This window comes from Chanodichthys erythropterus, chromosome 7 (genome assembly GCF_024489055.1).
Source record: "Chanodichthys erythropterus isolate Z2021 chromosome 7, ASM2448905v1, whole genome shotgun sequence".
Lineage (NCBI taxonomy): Eukaryota > Metazoa > Chordata > Actinopteri > Cypriniformes > Xenocyprididae > Chanodichthys > Chanodichthys erythropterus.
In genome coordinates, this window is record NC_090227.1 from 4,761,793 (window position 1) to 4,785,626 (window position 23,834).

The 23,834-nt window shown below is 36.6% G+C and overlaps 2 protein-coding genes across 3 annotated transcripts; one reads left to right on the plus strand and one right to left on the minus strand.

Annotated features, from left to right (window-relative positions):
* Nucleotides 1-598: 598 nt before the first annotated feature.
* pcyt1ab (phosphate cytidylyltransferase 1A, choline b) lies at nucleotides 599-10,836 on the plus strand. 2 transcript variants are annotated; one of them, XM_067389653.1, is made up of 9 exons: nucleotides 599-809; nucleotides 3,228-3,328; nucleotides 3,434-3,530; nucleotides 3,611-3,724; nucleotides 3,937-4,088; nucleotides 7,030-7,108; nucleotides 7,214-7,356; nucleotides 7,456-7,644; nucleotides 9,551-10,836. In XM_067389653.1, exons 1-9 carry the CDS (start codon nucleotides 746-748, stop codon nucleotides 9,746-9,748), a joined length of 1,137 nt encoding a protein of 378 aa, XP_067245754.1. In that variant the 5' UTR covers nucleotides 599-745; the 3' UTR covers nucleotides 9,749-10,836. The 2 variants fall into 2 exon arrangements, with proteins under 2 accessions (XP_067245754.1, XP_067245753.1); XM_067389652.1 differs by having other exon boundaries at nucleotides 3,608-3,724; nucleotides 9,551-10,830.
* Nucleotides 10,837-12,300: 1,464 nt separating this feature from the next.
* mmp23bb (matrix metallopeptidase 23bb) lies at nucleotides 12,301-23,495 on the minus strand. Its single transcript, XM_067389654.1, has 8 exons — nucleotides 23,162-23,495; nucleotides 20,422-20,564; nucleotides 19,970-20,109; nucleotides 19,678-19,845; nucleotides 17,214-17,378; nucleotides 16,865-16,975; nucleotides 16,528-16,654; nucleotides 12,301-13,932 (listed from the first exon to the last, which is right to left on the minus strand). The coding sequence occupies exons 1-8, from the start codon at nucleotides 23,240-23,242 to the stop codon at nucleotides 13,737-13,739; spliced, it is 1,131 nt and encodes a 376-aa protein (XP_067245755.1). The 5' UTR covers nucleotides 23,243-23,495; the 3' UTR covers nucleotides 12,301-13,736.
* Nucleotides 23,496-23,834: the final 339 nt, after the last annotated feature.

The following is a 23,834-nucleotide window of genomic DNA, read 5'->3' on the forward strand; positions in this document are numbered from 1 at the left end:
TTTTAATGAAATGATACACTAAATAAGAAACTAAACATGCCAATAGGTGGCAGTAAATGTCTAAACGAGTAAGTCATTGAGTTATTCATTCATTCGATTCGTTCAAACAGCTGATTCATCCTGGAATGAAGTAAATTACTCTCTTGAGTGAATGGGCCATTGAATGGTTCACCCGACTGATTCGCTCAAAGCGTGCTTTCATTCAGAAACGAAACATGGTTGCGCTGCTCAAAGACGCACAATAGTGCTGCTCTGGCTTTATAGGTAATTGCGTGCAAAATATACAATATTAACTTCTTATTTATTGAACTGATGTATAATCAATATCACATTTGCACTCATGCTGCAGGATAAAACATCACTCGTGTGATATTCGTTACTCGTTATGATAAATATGAGACAAAAACTCATACAGGAGCATATTTGCCCTAATATCTTGAATTTTAGAGGCATTCTAGCTGCATTCTGTCGGCTCCATCACGCAGCTGTATGTTATTATCGGTCTGACTCTGCTTTTTGTAGTTCTATTAGCGGTTGTTGCAGTAAGTGACCTCTAGATGTCGTGGTTTCAAAGCGGAAGTGTGACTTATGAGCGGAAGTGTGCGTGTTGTTACAGTGCAGTGATGATGATGATGCTGTTAATGTAGTGAGAAGGCAGAGCTGTCATATCAGCAGCATATGGAGTGTCATCTCTATAAACTCTTTCTAACTGAAATGGCTTGTTCAGGCGCTCATAAGCCAAGTGATGTCTTCAACCCATGATACTGAGGAAAGGAGCGCTGAAGGAGGAAACCAGCTTCCGAATCGAGGTTAGTACTTTACATCTCTTATCATATTTTAATATAATATGCTCTTTCTTACTTGGAGAAAGACTTTAAATGTACGTGATACTGTTAGTTGTGTTTGTTCTCCTCTGCATTGATGAAAAAGTCCTTTTCATACGCTTAAGATACTGATACTTCTGTCCAGTAACACTGTTTTCCTGTTAGTTTGTTGCATCTGCTGCGTTTTTGATTTGACGTTTATGTTGTTTTTTTAATCAAAATAAAGTAATTATTTTAAAGTTAGTTGAACATAGTAGTTTAAAGAGACTTTGAGGTCCAGGGGATTTTAAAATAGAAATGAACAAATCTCTAGAAAGTCATAGTAATATGCACAGTTAATGCACATTTGCTCTATTTGTGAGTCCAGTTACTTTAAAATTATTTTTAAAAGTCTTAATTAAAAAAAAAAAAAAAAATGCAGTAATTGTCTACAGTTGACTGGACAATGGATTGGTCGGAGGTATGGGAACCCTGGATTCATGTCTGAGGTTTATAGCTGAACATATTGAGGACATTTAAGTGAACAATAGAGCAATTTAGAAGGAAGAAATGGGGAATGAAAACATTGATTGTTTTCCACTCTAGTGCCTCATCCCTCACTGTCCTACATCATCATCATCATTATCATGTTAGATGATCTGGGTCAGCGTGGCGAGCACTTTACTGTCCATGTGTATCTACTGACCCATCATTAAAGGAACATTCCTGGTTAAAATCATTTGACAGCATCGTTGACATACTGTACTGTCGATTACTACAGAAAATACAACTTGTTCCTAAACTTCACTGTTTATATTTCAAAAATGAATTGGCATAGACACAAAATTATGTCATTAAAAGTTGATCTAAAAACTATTATGTGCAATTGTAATGTTTGTATACAAATCAGTTTTCATTTGAGTGTTGATTATTATATATAAAAAATAAATTGCAATTGAAATATTATGTTTTAAGAAGTGTACCAGCTGATATGATTCCCTGTATAGAATACAGCTTTGGTTTACATCTAAAATTCTACTTTACCTGATTTATATCGAAATGAATTAATATAAATTTGAATTGAAATCAGAATCAAATGTAATCAAGAGCTTTTGATTTAAAATTGATTTGATTTGTGATTTGTCAAGACCCTGCTCTAATATAAACACTCTTTGGTAATGTAAATGAGCATATTTATTATTTCTACTGATTAAAATGAAACATTTATTATCCTAATAAATACTTGTAATATATATTAATGACAAAACAATTCTTTTGCACACTATATTTACCACACAATTTTAAAGGGTTCACCCAAAAATGACAATTCTGTCATTAATTGCTCACCCTCATGTCGTTCCACACCTTCGTTCATCTTCAGAACACAAATTAAGATATTTTTGATGAAATCTGATGGCTCAATGAGACCTGCATGGCCAGCAAGATCATCTTCTATTTCAATGCCCAGAAAGCTTCTAACATTATATTTAAAACAGGTCATGTGACTACACTGGTTCAACCTTAATGCTATGAAGCAATAAGAATACTTTCTGTGTGCCCAAAAAAATAAAATCGTAACTTTATTCAACAGTATCTAGTGATGGGTGATTTCAAAACATTGCTTCATGAAGCTTTACCAATCTTTTGTTTCGAATCAGTGGTTCGGAGCACGTATCAAACTGCCAAAATCACATGATTTCAGTAAACAAGGCTTTGTTACGTCATAAGTGTTTCGAAATTTTAATAGTTCACATGGCAGTTTGATTCACGCTCCAAACCAATGATTCGAAACAAAAGATTCGTAAAGCTTCATGAAGCAATGTTTTGATATCGCCCCTCACTAGATATTGTTGAATAAAGTCGTTTTTTTTTTGTTTTTTTTTGTGCACAAAATGTATTCTCGTCACTTCATAATATTAAAGTTTAACAACTGTAGTCACATGAACTGTTTTAAATGTCTTTAGTAGCTTTCTGGGCATCTGAAAGTGTTATTTATCTTGCTGTCAATGGAGGCCTCACTGAGCCATCGGATTTTATTAAAAATATCTTAATTTGTGTTCTGAAGATGAACGAAGGTCTTACAGGTGTGGAACAACATGAGGGTGAGTAATTAATGACAGAATTTTAATTTTTGGGTGAACTAACCCTTTAACATGTTAAAATTCAACTGATTATTTATGTATGTGCATGTATGTATTTAATAATTCACCTTTTTTATTTAATTCACACTTTACGGATATTTCTTGTCTCGTGGGAAATTACTGTTTAAATTACTGCTGTTTCCAAATGAAATCGCACTGCGATTTTTACCAGTTCCTTAAAACAAATCAAAAGTAGCTGGGAAGATTTTCAGTAAATACTTGAATTTGTCTGTATGATTTCAGAACACTAATATAAAATAAAAGATTTTAAAAAATTATGCAGGGATGGATGCGCACAGTTCAGGCCTCGGCAGGAAGAGGAAGAGAGAGGAGTCGAATGGCGAGATCAGGGAGTGTTTCCGGAAAATTCCACGGAGAACTTTGGTGAGTGTTGGGAAGGTCGCTGTCAGTTGGCAATTGAGTGCGATGACATAATTTCCTGTGCAAATGATACACTCGTCTTGAGGTGTGTGTGTGTGTGTGTTTCAGGGGTTGAGTGAACCTGCACCGTTCTCTGACGAGCTGGTGGCTGCAAAAACACCATACGTTCGTGTTAGCATGGAAGAAGCCCGTCGTGGCACTCCAGGTGCGTAAATAGCAGTTTTACCCACACTGACACGTTCTCTGTATGACCTCTCTCTTCTTCAATCCTCCTCTTTTCAGAAGACCGTCCAGTGCGCGTCTATGCTGATGGGATCTTTGACATGTTCCATTCCGGACACGCTCGTGCTTTGATGCAGGCCAAGTGCCTTTTCCCCAACACCCATCTCATTGTGGGCGGTGAGTTTCACCAAAGGGCCGTCTTTTGTCACGTGCATCCCTGCAATAGTGTGATTCAACCAGGAAATCAGCTCTTCGTTTCATTTGTGCCACTAGTGTCACCAAACAGAATGACAAAAGTAACACTTTATGAAAAGGTTCCATTAGTTAACATTATATATTGCATTAACTAATAATGAGTAAAGTGTTACAGTAATGTGTTTGTCTTTCAGTGTGCAGCGACGATTTGACGCATAAATTTAAGGGTTTCACTGTCATGAACGAGGATGAACGGTACGACGCAGTGAGTCACTGTCGGTACGTCGATGAGGTGGTCCGCAACGCTCCGTGGACACTGACTCCTGAATTTCTGGCCGAGCACAGAGTGAGTATCCAGATGGCAATGATGTATTTCCATTCCTGTGGCTCAACCAGCAATGCCAAAGGTCATGGGTTTGATTTCCAGGGAATGCATCAATTGATCAAACATATATAACTTGAACATTTTGGGGAAAAGCGTCTTCCAAATATGAATATGAAGGTTACCACATGACATTGTGAGGTGTGTAACTGTTAACATGTTGGGGTTAAAGGGATAGTTCACTCAAAAAAGTGAAAAAGTGTTCTTTATTTACTTGCCTTCATGTCCTTCTCAACCATGTGAAGAATCTTTCTGCAGTTATTTTCCATTCAAAAACAACTCACAGGGAACACGTCTGTTAAGTAGTGGGGGGAGAAAGTTTGAATTAACTGGACCAGTTTCTTCACAAAATGATTCACTGTTCAAAACGCTCGAAACGCCACACGCTGGTGACACCTGCTGGTCAGAACGGTGTAAATGCAACAAAACCTCAACCAAAACATGCATAAATACACCTTGACAAACTAATGTCAAATGTTTTATTGAAAAAGTAATCTATTAAATGCAATTAACAAGTCATCTAATACCATTAAATATGAAGTGTCTGTAAAATGTGGGTTATTTTATTAAATTGTAAATTTTTTTTTTTTGTTTTATGGAGAGCTTGGTTAATCAGGCCAATAAGAGACTATTAACTTAAACTCTTCATAATATTATACAAATGTTTCTTTAAAAATGTCTACCAATGTATAGAACTGATCCAACATCAGGTAAAAAAAACCTTATAGACACTTGTTCATGGCTTCCCAGAAGAGACCTAGCAGCAAACAGTTACAATATTGAAAAAGTTCTGATGTGTTAGCTAATAAAAATACTTTTGTTCATAGTTTGTTCATGTTACTTCACAATGCATTAACTAATGTTAACAAATACAACTCTTGATTTTAATAATATTTCAAATATTAGTAAATGTTGAAATTAACTAACTAAGATTAATAAATACTGTAGAAGTGCAATTCATTATTAGTTCATGTTAACTAATGAATCTTATTGTAAAGTGTTACCTCTTATGCCCCAAAAAGTATCCATATGACCCATTTGAATCCTTTTGAGTTTCACAGGAAAAAATACACGTATTTATACGTGTGGAACGAAACAAGGGCGAGTAAATAATGACAGAATTTTCATGTTTGAGAGAACTTTTATCCTTGGCTAAACTTTATTTGAATGTGTCCTTGTTACAGTGTGATTACACAGATAACAAATGTGGGTTACACTTTATTTTAAGGAGTCTTTGTTACACTGTAACTAATCATTTAAGTACATAGTAATATCAAGTAACTACATGTACTTACTACTTGGTTTAGGGTTAGTTGCATTTAATTATACGTAATTTATAGTTATTACTAAGTAACTACATGTAACATATGTAACAATGACACTAAAATAAAGTGTTACCGAAATGAGTAATATTAATGAACTAAATTTACTTATTATGGGGTAGAGTTAGGTTTGGTTTAGGGTTAGTCGCTTGTAATTATGCATAGTAAGTACACATATCGTGTAACATGGAGTGTGTAAAATAGTGTTACCTTATTCTTTAACATTTAAAAATAATTTACAACAAAAGTACAATAAATCGTTAGGTTACACTTTATTTTAGTGCCATAGTTACATTGTAATTAATCATAAGTAATGAGTATCATCAATTAACTACATGTATTACTATATACAGAGTTACAGTTAGGGTTTGATTTAGAGTTAGTTACCTGTAATTATGCATAATTTACTGTTATTACTATAGTAAGTACATGTAGTAACATGTAACTACGGCACTGTAAAATAAAGCGTTACCAATCATTAAGATAAATATTTTTTTAACTTGTATGTGGCTCAGTATTACTGTCTAACTCAGTGGGAAAGAGATTGGCTGCGTCCGAAATCGCATACCCTCTTGAGTAGGTACTTACAAACCCGATTCCAAAAATGTTGGGACACTGTACAAATTGTGAATAAAAACAGAATGCAATGATGTGGAAGATTCAAATTTCAATATTTTATTCAGAATACAACATAGATGACACATAAAATGTTTAAATTGAGAAAATGTATCATTTTAAGGGAAACATAAGTTGATTTTAAATTTCATGGCATCAACACATCTCAAAAAAGTTGGGACAAGGCCATGTTTACCACTGTGTGGCATCCCCTCTTCTTTTTATAACAGTATGCAAAACGTCTGGGGACTGAGGAGACAAGTTGCTCAAGTTTAGGAATAGGAATGTTGTCCCATTCTTGTCTAATACAGGCTTCTAGTTGCTCAACTGTCTTAGGTCTTCTTTGTCGCATCTTCCTCTTTATTATGCGCCAAATGTTTTCTATGGGTGAAAGATCTGGACTGCAGGCTGGCCATTTCAATACCCGGATCCTTCTTCTACACAGCCATGATATTGTAATTGATGCAGTATGTGGTCTGGCATTGTCATGTTGGAAAATGCAAGGTCTTCCCTGAAAGAGACGACATCTGGATGGGAGCATATGTTGTTCTAGAACTTGGATATACCTTTCAGCATTGATGGTGCCTTTCCAGATGTGTAAGCTGCCCATGCAACACGCACTCATGCAACCCCATACCATCAGAGATGCAGGCTTCTGAACTGAGCGCTGATAACAACTTGGGTTTCTGTCTTCCAAAAAGAACTTCAAATTTTGATTCGTCTGACCACAGAACAGTTTTCCACTTTGACACAGTCCATTTTAAATGAGCCTTGGCCCAAAGAAAACACCTGCGCTTCTGGATAATGTTTAGGTCATCTGGGTACTTTCTGCCTACTCTTTACTGTGAATTCGGAAATAATTCTTTTGTCACATACTGTTTTTCACCTACTATATACTAGGGAAGTATGCAATTTCAGATGCAGCCATAGTCTTAATAAACACTGACACGATGACATGTTCTCCCTAGATAGACTTTGTCGCCCATGACGACATTCCATACATCTCAGCAGGAAGTGATGATGTTTACAAACATATAAAGGATGCAGGTAGATATCAAAAACTTCTGCATAATACAGTTAAGGTAGACAATAAATCAGTTTTTATTTGTCAACAGAATCACCAGATTTGTTCTTGAAATTGTTTTTTTTAAGGTATGTTCGCACCAACTCAGAGAACAGAAGGCATCTCCACATCCGACATAATCACACGAATCGTACGTGACTATGACGTTTATGTGCGCCGCAACCTCCAGAGAGGCTACACTGCGAAAGAACTGAACGTCAGCTTCATCAATGTGTGTGTGCTTGACTACACACTAACATCTTTTACTAAAGCCATTGAAAGGAAATAGTTCTTCTGAAAGCAACTTGACTCTGTTTCTCTTTTTTCCCAGGAGAAGAAGTACCACCTTCAGGAGCACGTCGATAAGGTGAAGCAGAAGGTCCGAGATGTGGAGGAAAAGAGTAAAGAGTTTGTGCAGAAGGTGGAGGAAAAGGGTATCGACCTCATTCAGAAATGGGAGGAGAAGTCACGCGAGTTCATCGGGAACTTCCTGCAGATGTTCGGGCCTGATGGGGCGCTGGTGAGTCTGGATGTGTGCAGCTATTCCATACATCACAGAGATTGATGTTTTACAGTAGTATGTAAAGCATGATTTCTCAACTCTTGAGGTCCACTTTCCTGCAGAGATCAACTCCAACCCTAATCAAACACACCTGAACAAGCTAATCAAGGTCTTCAGGAGTGCTAGAAAGTCACAGATGGGTGATTTTGATCAAGGTCGGGGCAAAACTCTGTAGGAAAGTGGACCTCGAGGGCCAGAGTTGAGAATCCCTGCCGTAAAGCAATAGTTTAGGCAAAAATGAAAAATCTGTAATTTTCTCATCCTGAAGTTGTTCCAAACCTATATGAATTTCTTTCTTCTGCTAAACACAAAAGAAGATATTTTGATGAATGTCTGTAACCAAACAGTTGTAACACTTTTACAAGATGTCATAGAAGTCTAAGGTGGATGTGTCTGTGAAGTTTTAGCTCAAAATACCCCATAGATTTTTTTTTTATTTTTTTAACTGCCTATTTTGGGGCATCATTAACTATGCACCGATTCAGTCTGCGGCCCCTTTAAATCTCACACTCCCTGCCCCCCCGAGCTCTCGACTATAATACAGTGCATTTACAAAGTTCACACAGCTAATATAACCCTCAAATGGATCTTTACAAGATGTTTGTCATGCATACTGCATGCATGCGTTGGATCATGCGAGTATAGTATTTGTTTGGATATTTACATTTGATTCTGAATGAGTTTGATAGTGCTCCATGGCTAAAGCTAACATTACACACTGTTGGAGAGATTTATAAAGAATGAAGTTGTGTTTATGAATTATACAGACTGCAAGTGTTTAAAAATGAAAATAGCGACGGCTCTTGTCTCCATGAATATAGTAATAAATGATGATAGCTTTAAATACATTTAACAGTACATTAGCAACATGTTAACGAAACATTTAGAAAGACAATTTACAAATATCACTAAAAATATCATGTTATCATGGATCATGTCAGTTATTATTGCTCCATCTGCCATTTTTCGCTATTGTTCTTGCTTGCTTACCTAGTCTGATGATTCAGCTGTGCACAGATCCAGACGTTAATACTGGCTGCCCTTGTCTAATGCCTTGAACATGAGCTGGCATATGCAAATATTGGGGGCGTACATATTAATGATCCTGACTGTTACGTAACAGTCGTTGTTATGTTGAGATTCACCTGTTCTTCGGATGTCTTTTAAACAAATGAGATTTATATAAGAAGGAGGAAACAATGGAGTTTGAGACTCACTGTATGTCTTTTCCATGTACTGAACTCTTGTTATTCAACTATGCCAAGGTAAATTCAATTTTTGATTCTAGGGCACCTTTAATGTTATGAAGCGACGAGAATACTTTTTGTGCACAAAAACAAAATAACTTTATTCAACAATTTCTTCTCTTAAGTCGTTTTGTTTTTGTGCACAAAGAGTATTCTCTTCACTTCATAACATTAAGGTTGAACCAAAAAAGATCACAGTGCTGCGCTTCACTCTAAAACACAACGCCTCTGATATTTATTCAGATAAAGTGCAGCCTTTGTGTTTTGATAATCACACTAAGCCATATCGGGATTTCGATTTTAATTCGAGTCATCTTGCAGCCCTATGATGCACTATTTACTACTCCAAACAGGACCAAAAAAAAAGAAATCTTCTCTAGTCATACAATAGCCCAAATAGAATTTGAGTTGTCATCTACTGATAATCCACAAGAGCTAATTACATTTGGAGTCATATCTGCAGCAACGTCACACACCATTTTTGAATATAATTTAAGCGCTATAGTGGAGAAAAGCTTTTTAACAAATACGAGTACATTTTCATTTCACTTATTTCTTAAAACATGTTCCTGTCCACAGATAAAATTCTCTAATATCATGTATTATGTGTCTAACAGAAGCACATGTTGAAGGAGGGAAGAGGACGGATGTTACAGGCCATCAGTCCCAGACAAAGCCCCAGCAGCAGTCCCGTACGTGAGGAGCGCTCTCCGTCCCCCACCTTCCGTCTTCCCTTCTTCACCTCTTCACCATTCTTCTCGCCTCCTCCTCATCATCATCATCACAGCGGCGCAGACAAAGATGAGGAGGACTAGGATGCGTGTTTCTAGAAAGCAGCTGTTGGAGTTTTTCCACATCGTTTGTGTTTTATATGCTTTCTTAAAGCCATTGTGAACAGCCAAGAATATAAATGAAGGATGGACTAGCTTAAGATTTATTTGAATAAGGAAAATGCATTGAACCAGTGTTTACGAAATGCACAATAGTGACCAAATTATTCCACCCGTACTTTCTAAAGGTTTTGATCCCACGTCTCCGTCTCGCTTCAGAGAGATTTGCCACACACCACTAAACCAAAAGGCTTCATATTGTTGGCCTATTCCTTGGATACATTTCGTATTCAGCCTGGACCTTGAATAATTATGCATTTTAGTGCGTCTTTTTCTCTTTTTTTTTTGGTCTGTTTCTGCATAATCTCATTCTCGGTTGTGCATAAAACTCACCCTCACCTGCCTTCATTGTCTAGATCTTTTCATACTTGAACAGGGGCCAAATTTGAGACTAATTCCGGGATGAGGGAGAGATCCCGGGATCAGTCGTCTCTGTATGGTTATTTCTCACTGTATTTAGTCTCAAAGTCTAGTTTTATTTTTCACTCGTACGTTTTGAACATTCATTTTTCTTTCTGTCCTTTTTTATGCTTCTGCTGAAGTTCATTAGCGGTTTCTCCTCATATGAACTGTCTCTCAGACTCCGATGTGAAGTAATAATTTTGTGGCCTGGCAGTGACAGCGTCTGGCACCTCCATTTAAACCCTGTGCTATTCTGTGGCACGGGTCCCAGCCTTTTTGGAAAGGACTTGCCTGCTGAATGTTTACATTACCCAAGCCCAGTGAAGGAACAGTGTTAACACGAAAGGCTATGAGGACCTGTTTGTTTACATGTTTGCGTAGGACAGGAAGACGACGGTAGGATTACTGTACATGTTTGCCAGCAGACAACAAGATGACTGTTGTCAGGAACGTCATTAAGACTTGATTTGTTTTAGATGATCATTGGGAATCAAAAGAACTGTGAACAATAATGCCAGTGAATCACTAAACCATATTGAAAGAATACAACATTTGTCTTGTGGTGTGACTCATTTACAGGGAAAGAAGACACACAATATGAACCTTTAATGTCCAATAATGTGAGCTTTTAGAAAAAAATGATTAAAAAAACCTAACATTAACCTCTCATTTCTGAATAGTTAAATGGGCATAACATCAGATACAGTCAACATCAGTTACATTTCTGCTTCCCAAATTCTATAACTAGTTCTAGCAGCTGCATCACTTCAGTCGCCCCAGGTGTACAGTAGGAATCAAGCAGCACATGTAAACAAGGCCACATTTCCTACTGTAGATGGCAGGCCCTTCACGACACGTGTCTGAACTCTTTGTAAGATGTATCATGTCTTGGGGAAAGGCATTCATGAGTCCATGACATAGTAAGAAAAGTTTCATAAGCTACAGTTCTCATATCTGTCAGTCACAGATCCATGTCTGCCTCGAAGTGCTTCTCAACTGAAGGGCTCCTATTCATAGAGTGAATGAAATAAACTAAAATAATAATAATAAAATTGAAGGTTAAAGGCCCATTCACACCAAGAAAGATAACTATAATGGCATTCATGCCAACATTCTGTTAATTACAAATGCCAAAGAATGACTATACATACAGAAAGACAGTTCACTCTTATTAGCTATGAATGGGAGAAACTGCAACACACATCATAAGAAAAAAACATTTATGGGACAGTTCGTGTCAGATTTTGTTGCTGATTTGGAATGTGTAATTTCATTGTGAGTTCGCCAAGCAGTTTGAGATTTCAGGATTCCTCCATTCAAATAGATAGGTCTTGAATGGCCAAAACAGCTGCCTGGAGGCATTGCAAATATGGCCGTTGAGTGAACAGACTTTCCTTGAACGGGATTTTGTAAGTGCTCTGCGGTTTTGTCATCTGCTGCTTTAAATGCTCCAGCTCTTTAAAGTCAGATGGATTCTGATTGGCTGTCAAAGTTTTTATCATTCATCAGCTGGAAAAAAAAACTGAATGATTCCAATTATATTGTTTCTTTGTATAAAGTTATAAATTATTTTATTATATCTAACTTTATCCACATACACACAGTACAATTACGATATATAGTATATAGCAAATCTCACCTGCTTTTTTGCTTGTATTGTTACAAAAATTAACAATGAAGTTATGAAAACGTTATTTCTGAATGTTCTGAACATTCAAAATGCCCTGTTTTTAATATTTTTTTTTTTAAATTTCTTGGTTATCCGAATGTTTGCATTATTTTATCATAATGCAAACATTATGGAAATGCTACTTTTGAATGTTCTCTAAACATTCTAAAACAAGTAGTTACATTTGCAAAATGTTGAATGAACATCCAAGTAAAACATTTAAAGAAAAAAAAAAAAAAACATTCCATGAAAGATGTATAAATGTTTTGTGCTAATGTTTTTTTTTAATAACACTATTTAAAGGGGTGGTTGATTATGATTTCACTTTTTTAACTTTAGTTAGTGTGTAATGTTGCTGTTTGAGCATAAACAACATCTGTGTTACGATGTTGTTTATGCTCAGTTACGATGCTCAAAGTTCAATGCAAAGGGAGATATTTTCTTTTACAGAAATCACTTTTTAAGGACTACAACAAATGGCTGGTAGGGACTACAACGAGTTTCTGACATCACTAACCCTAAAATTTACATAAATCCTGCCCCTGAGAACACACAACAAAGGGGTGAGGCCATGTTGGGCTGCTTTAGAGAAGAGGAAGAGTTCACAGGCTGTTCACAGAGGAAAAGTTGTTGTAGTAGTGTTGTTGCCATGCCGTCATTTTACAGCGGACTGCTTCACAAACGAGGATCAATTAATCGCTGAAACGTCCAGTTTCATTCTAAAAGTTGTAACTTCTTCCTGAGTCTCTCCATCAGTGTCGACTCCGGTTTGAACAATGTAAGGCTGAACACCGTTACTGACAATCCTCATTTTGCCTGCGTGAGATTCTCCAGCTTTGTTGTTGTTGAGCTGTTAAAGCTCCGCCCTCTTCTGGAAAGGGGGTGGGAGCAGCAGCTCATTTGCATTTAAAGGGACACACACAAAAACAGCATGTTTTTGCTCACCCAAATAGGGGCAAATTTAACAAGCTATAAAAAATTATCTGTGGGGTATTTTGAGCTGAAACATATATTATAAGAGACTTATATTACATGTTGTAAAAGGGGCCTCTAAAGACTAGATAATTTTGAACATTAATGTTACTGGAATAATGTTTGTTCATATCTTTGAGAGAACCTTGCCAGAAAATTAGCCAAAGTTCTGAGAGCATTCCTTGTTAGCTGGGAATCTGCTGAATGCGAATACAAGGCATGAAGATATTATAAACATTAACATCATGATTTTCTGTAAAGCTGCTTTGAAACGATGTGTATTTGTGAAAAGCGCTATACAAATACATTGGACTTGACTTGAGTTTGACTTGTGTCGTTATCGTTATCACTGTGGTGTGGAATTTCATAATCTCATAGAATTAGAAAGATTATTAAAACATTGTTATAGTCCTTGGTGTGAACAGCCCTTAAAACTACTAAAAATCAGGGACTTCACGTGCACTGCTGATCTTTTTTCACTGCAGAGAATGAAATTGTACCCTTGCAAACAAAATTTGTTTTGCCCTCAATTGATCTAAAATGTTTATATTGGCAAATTTTAAGCATCTATGAAACTATTTATTATACCTCAGAAGTGCCATTCATGTTAATAAAAAAAGCAAGCACCTTTGTCGTTGTGCAGCAGAAGTACAACAGGAAATCCATTTGGTGGTCCTTCCAAATATTCTCTTGGACAATATGGGACCTTAGAGTTACGAAGGTCAGGATCCACTGCTTGTGCAGGTCGTCCATTATGACTCTGACCGCCAAACAGAGATGTGTGCGCTGCAGCGGAGGATAAAAGGGTCTGAGTGGTCTTGATCCCTGGAGGTAGAGCAAGTGTCAATATGTCGAGCTTCAGTCACTCCATCAGCTGTTGTTGGAGGACTGCTCTGGCTTCAGCCGGATGGCCCAGGAGTTGGCAGAGACCACGTTACCGCGCCGATGGATGCGGCAGGTGTACGTGCCTTCGTTGAATTCGTTGGCCACGAGCCGCAGGTCCCGATCTTTAATTACAATATAGCCAGGAATGGATGTCAGCAGCTGCTCGCCGTCCTTATACCAGCTGCCGAAAGACCAAAGAGAGAAACTGGCTGAAACTAAGCCTGAAATATGACGCATTCCATAACTTAATTACATCAAACGGATCAATGTATCAACAGAAGACTACATTTGCACAAGAATGGTGAAAAAAAACAAAAACGATTGACATTATAAGAAGAAAAAATCATTTAAATAATAAAAAAAATTATATAACAGCTTTTTTCTCTTATGTATCCCTTGATCTGTACATTAGGAGTTAATCTTGTAAAGCAGGACATGAAATAATAGTCATATAAATCCTATTTTTTTATGAAATGGAAGAGTTTCTTCAACCTTAGACAAACTCTAAAAACAACAAGAGTTGGGTCCCACTTTATATTAAGTGGCTTTAACTACTATATACTTACATCAAAAAATAAGTACAATGTACTTATTGGGTTCATATTGAATTGCAAAACACTTTTGCTGCTATTGAATTGGGATACGGGTATAAGGTTAGGGAAAGCTTTGGTGGTATGGGTAGGTTTAAGGGTAGGGGTAAGGGTTAAGGGATGGGTCAACAGTGTAATTATAAATGTAATTACAGAAATTAATTACAGATGTAATTACATGCAGGTGTTTTTAAAATATAAGTACAATGTAAAAACATGTATGTACACAATAAGTGCATTGTATCAAATGATTAATTTAAATGTAAGTTCATAGTGGTTAAGGCCACTTAATATAAAGTGGGACCGAGAGGTGAGTGTCATTTAATTTAGTAACCTTTAATACATCAGAGGCCCATATATTTTATACCCCATACAATGTAATATAGTGAGAATATGGTATGGAAGCTTTTTTCCACCACTAAATTAAAAAAAAAGTATTTAGCTGTTTCTCAATTCCAAGAACGCAGAGAACGGACTTGCGTTCTCGTGGAGTCCGGTCTTGCCAGGCGACCTTGAAAGAACGATCTCGGAAGGACGCGAGGACAGAGAACGCATCATTTGAGAATTGAGATGTGCTGCGATCTTGTTGCTCAACTGACCAACTGACCGTCCCAGCATATTATAAGTGGCTAATGCACAGTAAATACAACATAACATCACAAACAAATGTCATAACCTGTTCAAATATTTCATATAATTATAGAAATTGTTTTCATATAATTATCTTTTTATTTCACCGCATGTATTTATGAAAATGAGTAGCCTTTGGCTGTTATGCTTTGTCAATGTTAAGATAATTTTTTTATATGTCAATAGAAATACTGCAGGCTTTCTTCAGGTTATCATTTTATTAAAATTAAGCAAAACAAACCGTTTACTTTCACGAGCCGTCACGTATTTGCGAGCTTGTAGCTGGAATCTCCCGAGAACTTCAAAGCTTACAGGCTTCCGTACGTCGACCGCCGCAGCGTCTTCTGGGATTTTTAACGGTTCGATTCCCTCAAGTTTGCATTCGATGCATCCTCGATATCAAGAAAACATCCGGGTACTTTCATGCGTCCTCCGTTCTTGCGTTCTTGAGTATTGGAATGAACTTCGACGGTTGATGATGACGTAGAGCAAGAACACAAGGACGCAAGATCGCTGAAGAACGCATATTGAGAAACAGCCTTTGTCAATTTTTATCTCAAAATTCTGACTTTTTTTTTTCAGAATTGTGAGATTTAAACTAGCAATTGCGTTATAAAGTCAGATTCTGACTTTTATCTCATAATTCTGACTTTATAACTCGCAATTGCTAGTTTAAATCTCACAATTGTGTTATCTCGCAATTTTGAGAAAAAAGTCATAAACTAAAAGTAAAGTCATAATTGAGATAAAACCTCGCAATTGGCTTTAACTGACTTTAATTGACTTTTTTCTAGAAATTGCAACTTTATATCTCCCAATTCTGACTTATTTTTCTCGCAATTCTGACTTTTCCTCGCAATTCTGACTTTTTTTATTTTATTTATTTTATTTTTTTATTTGTTTATTTTGCGCAATTACAAAAAAATACATTTAATAAAATAAGTTGCATGTATCCAAAGATAAATATATAGATATATCTATACATATACACATACACACACATACACCTCCCTAAAGTAACAAGGAGGAACATATATATGCATATACATACACACATACATATACATATAGATACATATATATACATACACATACATACACATCTTCAAAGTATGGTACATGTTTCTCTGATCACTTATAAATAAATGATATCTTATCAGCTTGAAAAGGAGTGGGAAGAAGAAAACTTTTTTCTCACAATACTGACTTTATAACGCAACTGTTTTTTGGACAATTCTGACTTTATAACATGCAATTGCGACAATAATACAGAATGTTTTAGTAAGATGATATTTAAGTGATTAGATTTATGATCAAAGCTCTGTAGTTTTTATTGTCCAATACAATGCAATACTATGATGATTGAGAGATGAACAAATAAACGTTCCTCAAAACCCTGACGGATCACGTTTGATACATGCATATATTAGACGACAGAAGGCATGTAGTACATTGTGTGCAACAGGTTTTTCAGCAAAATGTTGATCATTTAGAGGCCTTAGATCTTTGCGTATCAGATATGATCCAGTAGGCTTATAGGGTTCAGGATACTCTACCTGACTTTTGGAGGCACTCTGGTATTTTTTGTCCCACAGCGGAAGCCCACAACTTTTCCACGAGGCACAATTTTGATCTTCACATTTTCAGGAGGAGGGGTCGGGGTAGATACGGCATCCAGAGGCTCTGAGGAGCAAACAAGCACTTTAAAGAGTTATCTGTACGAGTCTGTTCCTCCATAATATTCACTAACATCTACTTTATAATGGTTTATCTAAAGCAGCTGACAATGTCTGTCCACCTGCATAAAGAAGAATATCGTGTGTGAGTGGAAGGACTTGGATAGGAAGTTAGCGCTGCAGGAGATGTTGGAGGAGGATGTTTTGAGTGTCTCACCGTAGCACAGGTCGCACCGCTGCGGGCAGTTTTTCTTCATGAAGCTCCGTCTCCTCTCACAGAAACCCAACCGGGCCCAAGGATCACACACACGCTTTTTGTCTAAGCATCCTGAACAGATGATAGAAACGAGCGTAAGCTCCAAAACTCCAGAGAGATGTGAACATGTTCAATAGTGAGTTTTTCATTCATTGTCACTGTAACACAATTATTATTATTTAATGTGCTCATATGTAAAGAATTAAGCGTTTTTTTTCATTAGCTCATTACACTCACAATGTACATCACGTTACGGAAGAAATCGCTACTTCCATTTCATCGCATCTTCAAACACCTATATTTTGCTTACCATAAAGGCGCTGGATGCCCCAGATATCATCCTGAGCGATGTTCCGCTGACCCGTGTACGTTGCATTGGGATGCATTAATGCATTAGGGTCCTGTGAATGCCAGAGGCCTAAAGCGTGACCGATTTCATGAGCAGCTACCTGGACCAGGTCATTCAGCCACACACCTGTGCAGAGACAACACGCCATCAAATCAAAGAGGAAATGGAAAGAACAATGGATGTAGTGTTTCTCACTTATATGTGACTTTTGAGATTAACATTTAAGACTGAACGTGAACTAGTGATGGGTGCTTTCAAAACACTGCTGCATGAAGCTTCGAAACATTTACACATCTACTGTTTTGAGTTAGTGGTTCAGAGTTTCTATCAAACATGATTTCAGCAAACAAGGCGTGGTTTCAAAACATTTCAAAAATTCAATGGTTCGCCACTAGTTGACATTGATCATTGATTGTCTATTGGTTTTAACTTATCTTGAAAAAAGATTTCAGTGAAATTACAGCATATTTATTTACAAAACAGTCAGGTCTTCATCAGGCACAATGTAATTGCTTGAAAGGTGGCGCCGTTTTGTAAATACATTTTCTGAATACGCACACCTATTTTGTATCTTGGGTCACCTTTTTATTTTATGATTTTTAATACTTATGCATGTATAATACAATAAGGAGAATGATACTTAATTGATTCTAGTTTACCAAGCCTACACAAAACAAGCGCTACACATTGATACAACAACACACATTTTACAAAAACTTAATATTCAATGGTATTTATTTATTTGTAGATTAAGTTTAATAGATAACACTTTCGTGAAAACATCTGCAGTTGGTTTGTAAAAGGTGTCATTATACACATTTGGGCTAAGATTACACTGCATTTACAACATTTTGACCAGCAGTGAATCATTTTGCGAAGCACCTGGTTCAGGTGAAAGCTTAGTTTCTCCCATCACTAAAGTGAACTCATTAACAAAAGGCTGCTCAAGCTAAAAAAATGTTTGTGGCAGCCATCTTGAAAGTGTTCTGAGAAATCCTCAGTATCTCAATCTCTCTAGCGCCATCTACAGTCCAAATTTGTATGTACATTTTAGAAATAAATTTCAAACCAAACCATATGGTTTGAAACAAAAATCAGTAACACTTTATTTCAAAGGTCCACTTTAGACATTCTACTAACGATAAGTAATTTGCAACTACATGTCAATTAACTCTCATTAGAGTATTAGTAGACTGTTTGCTTAAAGTCACCCTTTTTAATGTTGTTTATACGTCTGTGTTGTGTTTTTAATATGCTTTAGGACAAACTATGTGCAAATTCATAAGTCAACACCATTGCTGAGTATTTTCTCCTTAAAGGGATAGTTCACCCAAAAATGAAAATTCTGTCATCATTTACTCACCCTCAAGTTGTTCCAAACCTGTATAAATTTCTTTGGTCCTTTGAACACGAATGAAGATATTTTGAAGAATTTCTGGTGTTTTGGGGCACCATTGACTTCCATAGTAGAAAAAAAAAACAAAAAACGATGGAAGTCAATGGTGCCCCAAAACAGTTTCCCACATTCTTCAAAATATCTTCCTATGTGTTCAGCAGAACAAAGAAATTTGTACAGGTTTGGACCAACATGAGGGTGAGTAAATGATGACAGAATTTTAATTTTGGGTGAACTATCCCTTTAAAACTGCAGTAAACCAAAAACAGTCTCAAAAACATGGTTTGAAATCACTGGTGTTTCTGACATCACAAACTACCTTGTAACCAATCAAGTCAAAGTATGATCGTCAATGAGTGGAGCTCTGAGGTGGTGTGAGTGAGTGAGTGGAGGTGGGGCTAATTTGCATATTCATAGAACCGTGTATACTAAATGAGGCAAGGGTGCAGAGTTACATTCAAGCTATTTTAAGGCATGAATACATTTTTTTTTTCAAGGAAATTTGTTATTTTGGTGACCAAAGATGAGTTTTAAGGGATAAACTGACTATAAGTGATTTGGCGACTACATGTCAATTTATTCTACTAACCTGAACATTAACCCTAAACTAACAGTCCACTACAGTCTACTAATACTCTGAGAGTTAGTTCACATGTAGTTGAGAAGTTACTTATAGTTAGTAGAATGTCTACCATCAAGTGGACCACTGAAATAAAGTGTTACCCAAAATCACCTGGTGCTTTCCATTTCCATAATCTTTTGTCTGAAACTGACTTTTCACACTAAAAATTGACAGAATTCAGATTTAAGTCAGACAATTGAAGGACCTCAAAAGTGAGTCAATGGAAGCAAGTTGCACCAACAACACTTTTGCATATTAACACTATTTTTTTTTGTTTTTTAAATCATTATAGCGCCACCTATCTGTCAAAAGTTGAAAGTTCTAAAAACAATCATTAAGCAGAGTGATATCTGTATTCTGGGCAGCACATCCACCCACTTTCATAAATAAATGTATTAGATCAGCACCTTGTTTCCAGCTGAAGCGGGACTTTCCCAGAATCCAGAATTCATGGTTGTCAAAGTGGATCTCTCCACGTGGAGGAAGGAAGGCGTGGGCCAGCTCACCGTTCAGTCCGTCAAAACACGGGTGCAACGGAGACCACCAACAATCGGTGTGATTGTACGTGTAGAAACCTGTCTCAGAAAAAGGAGAGTTTCATGCAAAAATGGGAGATTAAAAAACTGCAGAAAGTAATCTGTCAGCCTGCCAAAGTACACAGCCCTGATGTTTTGGCTCTTTTCCTGCTGATTTATTTACCTATAGTGATGTCAGCACTTTTGTTGGGGTTGGTGATTTCAGTGAAAGTCAGAGGAGAAACATCACTCCATTTCGTGAAGGCGATGCTGATAGCTTTGCGGGTATCATCTTTATTCAGTGTGTTGGGGAACTTTGTGATCCTTTAAGAGAGAGAAGCGTAAATTACTTCCAGCCAAAAACAATGACACGCTTTCAAAGGGTCTTTGTGTCTGCTATCAATCAGAAAACACATTTACAAAAACCCAACACTCCTGAAATCAGTCTGCTGCTCCCAAAATATCCATCATCATCTGAACACCAGATTACTTTTTTTTTTTTTTGTCAACCTCCTGCATCTGTCTGTTCACACTTTAAGCATTCACCAACCATGGCCATTAAGAGAAAGGCTTTCCACCAGAAAGTCTATTATTAAATTAATGTCTTTATTGATTTTCCTGGTGTGTCTCTCTCACTTGTAAGTGACGTTGAAATGCTCCCACTTGTATCCCAGTGGGTTGATGGCATAGCGCTTGGATCGGGCCGGACCTCGATGAGACCTCGTGTCCGCAGGTGCCGGTACCTGCACACATGGTTTATGCGACTGAATACTGGCCACCTAGACAGAAAAAGATGTTTTATTTTGTACATTGTTAAAATATAGTAATTCTGATCATATTTTTGGGGTGATTCTTGATATTTGAGCACCAACCCTGTTATAACCTGTTTAATCTTCAGGTGAGATGGTGCGTTCAAGTCGTATTGACGAGTTGGGAAGTCGTGTTTACGATGTCAGGTGCGTTTAAGATGGAGCAAGATGGTGATGTACCTTCTCTTAATTAACTAAACAAAAATATAGCAAGGTTTTTTAACTCTACTTCTTGAAAATGAAGAACAAAGAACGTGCATCAGGAGTGTTTTGATTTAATTAATTAATTAAGCCAGTGTAAACTGGGCGTTCATGTGCGTTCAGCTCTTAAATGCCATCTTTCCGACATGACTTGAACACACCAAGAGTGTTCAAATGAAACGCTGCAGGAAGCTAGATCTCCATCCAGGTGCTCAGAGAGTTTATCCCTATTAAAGAAGTGTGATTAATTGTATTGAATGTGCACTTGTAGAGCACTTCAAATCTTAGAAGTATATAAAAGGTTTTAATTATATTTTGCTACATATAAAGGTATTTTAAAGATTCTGAAGTGTCAAAATGTCATTTGGTTTAACCATCCATAGGCCAATAAAGCCATCTCATTTGTTTTTATCTTTAAATGTAATAAATGTATATATTTTTATTCTGGCATGATTTTATAACATCAAATATCAACATAATGCAAAATGGTATTAAAGTCGTTGCTTTGTTATGAGAAAGAATGTCCGGAAAAATGAATTTCATTGATGTCATTCGGAGTAACCAACATAAAGGGACCATTTTGGATCAAGTCATGTGGTCAGTATCATGTGACAGGATGTGACATCATTCAGACACCTGCAAAGGACCACGTGGACGCAAAGCAAAGAAACTCTCTTTTTAACTATTTGAAAAATTCATGTTTTCACTTGCTCATATGCATGTCCTGAAACATCAGGTCATTCAGTACAACCGCTACAAAATCCGTTGTGATGTTTTAAAAACTTGTACTAAATATAAAATGTTTAATTGTCCTTTTGCTAGCTAGCTAGATAACAGCTTGTTAGCACTGTTTGAAAATATCGTCATTCGGTATAACCAAAAGTGTCATTCTGTAATACCGAAAATTTTGGTGACAAATTTTGCCCATCTTGTAAAAAATGACAAAAGCAGTGTTAATTGATTATAAAAAACCACATAATCTCTTTGTTAACACTTAACAAAACTTCAAAATTAATGATATCTCTATTACATTTTTTTTTACACTTTTAAAAACCTTATTCATAAACAGCCCATTTGCATATAATATAATGAAATAAAAGGCCACTTAACACACTTAAGTATACTCTTTTAAAAAATGCACTTTCTAATAATGTCAAATGAAAAGTTTTACTTTAAAGTACATTTAATAATCTTTTATCATGTTTAGAAGTACACTTTATGATGTGTTGACTAACATACTAAAGTACTTGATTATAATTTAACTGTAGTTTGTTATTTGATTTAAAAGTTAATACAATAGAAATTTAATAAATTGCAACTTCATTAAAATGTGTAATTGTAAATATATTTTAAAACATGATATACAGCTTTCAAGAGAAATTACATTCACGTTGTATGCTTGTAAGATCTTTAGGCTGAACACTTTACCCATAAAGACAATAGAAGCAATTGTTACTCAAGTACATAACTAATAACTTTAAGTGTCCAATTAAGTGTCTGTAAACATTACATTCAGTTGCAACTTAAGTATATTATTTTAAAGTACTTTTTTTAAAAAGTGTGCTAAAGTGTACTTATTTTCCATAATCTAATCTCAGACGTGAACTTTTAGAGAAGCAAATAATAATCAGCAGAGCTAATGACAGCTGCTTCTTAATTCTGCTCAGATGTTCAGCTGTTCTGTGTTTGGGTTCTTCTAGCTGCTCATCATATCAGTAGCTGTAGTCAGTGCTCCATGCAGCCAAAGGTTTGGAATATCTGTCACCCATATGTGAAGGTCCCGCTCCCCCTCCCCCATGACCTTCAACACTGCTCCTCTCTCTCTTCCAACTCCTTTTGATCTTTGCAAAGATTTTACAACTCTCTCCAGAAAAAAATGCAAGTGAATGCACGTTTGTGTGTGACATCATCAAGATTTTAGGTCAAACATACTGTAGATTAAGACAGTTTTTTTCGAAATTGTAAATAAAACTTTTTATTGGAGCACGAAAATACTATTTCATGTGTTACTTGCAATTATTTTTTACATTTGCAAGCAATTTTTTGAATGAAAATTGCTTGTAAATCCTACACCATATATATTAAACAAAGCAAAGTGCATTTTTTAGGCACAACCATTTCTTCCAAGATATTTTTTTCTGATTCACTTCAATAGTCCTCTGTGGGACAAATGCATTTTTTAAAAGTAAATATATTCCATGCATAAAAATGCATGCATGTAAATGTTGCTTAAAATCATTTTGATGACATACAGGCATTTCATATGTCAGTGTTACACTTATGCTCTCCACTTTCAGTTATTTTATGAGGACTACACCAAAAAGCAAAGATCATGATATCAAGTTGACACGATCTTGCGCTCTTACCGTGTGTTTTGTCCTCGCAGGCACGGCCACAGCGTTATCCAGCACCATCAGCAAAAGCGCACAGAAACGGACCCAGCGCATCTTTAAATCACACACACAACTTCCACTTTTTTACCTTCCACTTTGGGTTTGTGTTTCATCCATAAATTCTTGAGCAAGAAAGTATGTCCACAGAACTAACCGCATCCAGACGCGCGCGCACCCGTGCTGAAGACAGATGTGTCCGCGCGCCTCCGGACAGACAGATTCGCGCGAATGTTTCAGTTGAATGTGTTCAGACTTTATTTAGTGCACTTCTGCTTCTTGCTCTGAACTTTCGCTCTCTCTGGGGTGCAGGAAGGATCCCGCAGGAGCATAAAGCGCCGCCCTGCTCCAATCTGATCTCATCTCCTCCCTTTACTCCAGCATGTGTAGCCTCTGTTTATCCACTCACATTAACATAATTATCTGAAATGCTGCAAACATGTATATGACTTAGCGCCTTGTTTTCTCGTCTTGCACAAAACATACATTTTCCCCTCACATCTATATAATATATAGGTAATTTCAGCTTTGCAAGTTCGGGAACGCCAATATTCAGATCACGTCACCTGAGTGACGTCACCACGCCAATGGAAAATCTATTCAATTAGATGAAATAAAAATCATAAAATTTAAATAAAGTAATTTCTTC

Coding starts and splice junctions, on each gene's coding strand:
- pcyt1ab (XM_067389652.1), top strand. CDS start 746: ATGTCTTCAACCCATGATACTGAGGAAAGGAGCGCTGAAGGAGGAAAC. Junction 4,089..7,029: donor AATTTCTGGCCGAGCACAGA/GTGAGTATCCAG, acceptor TGTTCTCCCTAG/ATAGACTTTGTCGCCCATGA. Junction 7,357..7,455: donor TGAACGTCAGCTTCATCAAT/GTGTGTGTGCTT, acceptor CTTTTTTCCCAG/GAGAAGAAGTACCACCTTCA.
- mmp23bb (XM_067389654.1), bottom strand. CDS start 23,242: ATGCGCTGGGTCCGTTTCTGTGCGCTTTTGCTGATGGTGCTGGATAAC. Junction 20,110..20,421: donor CATTTCAACGTCACTTACAA/GTGAGAGAGACA, acceptor TCTCTCTTAAAG/GATCACAAAGTTCCCCAACA. Junction 16,976..17,213: donor GGGCATCCAGCGCCTTTATG/GTAAGCAAAATA, acceptor TCATCTGTTCAG/GATGCTTAGACAAAAAGCGT.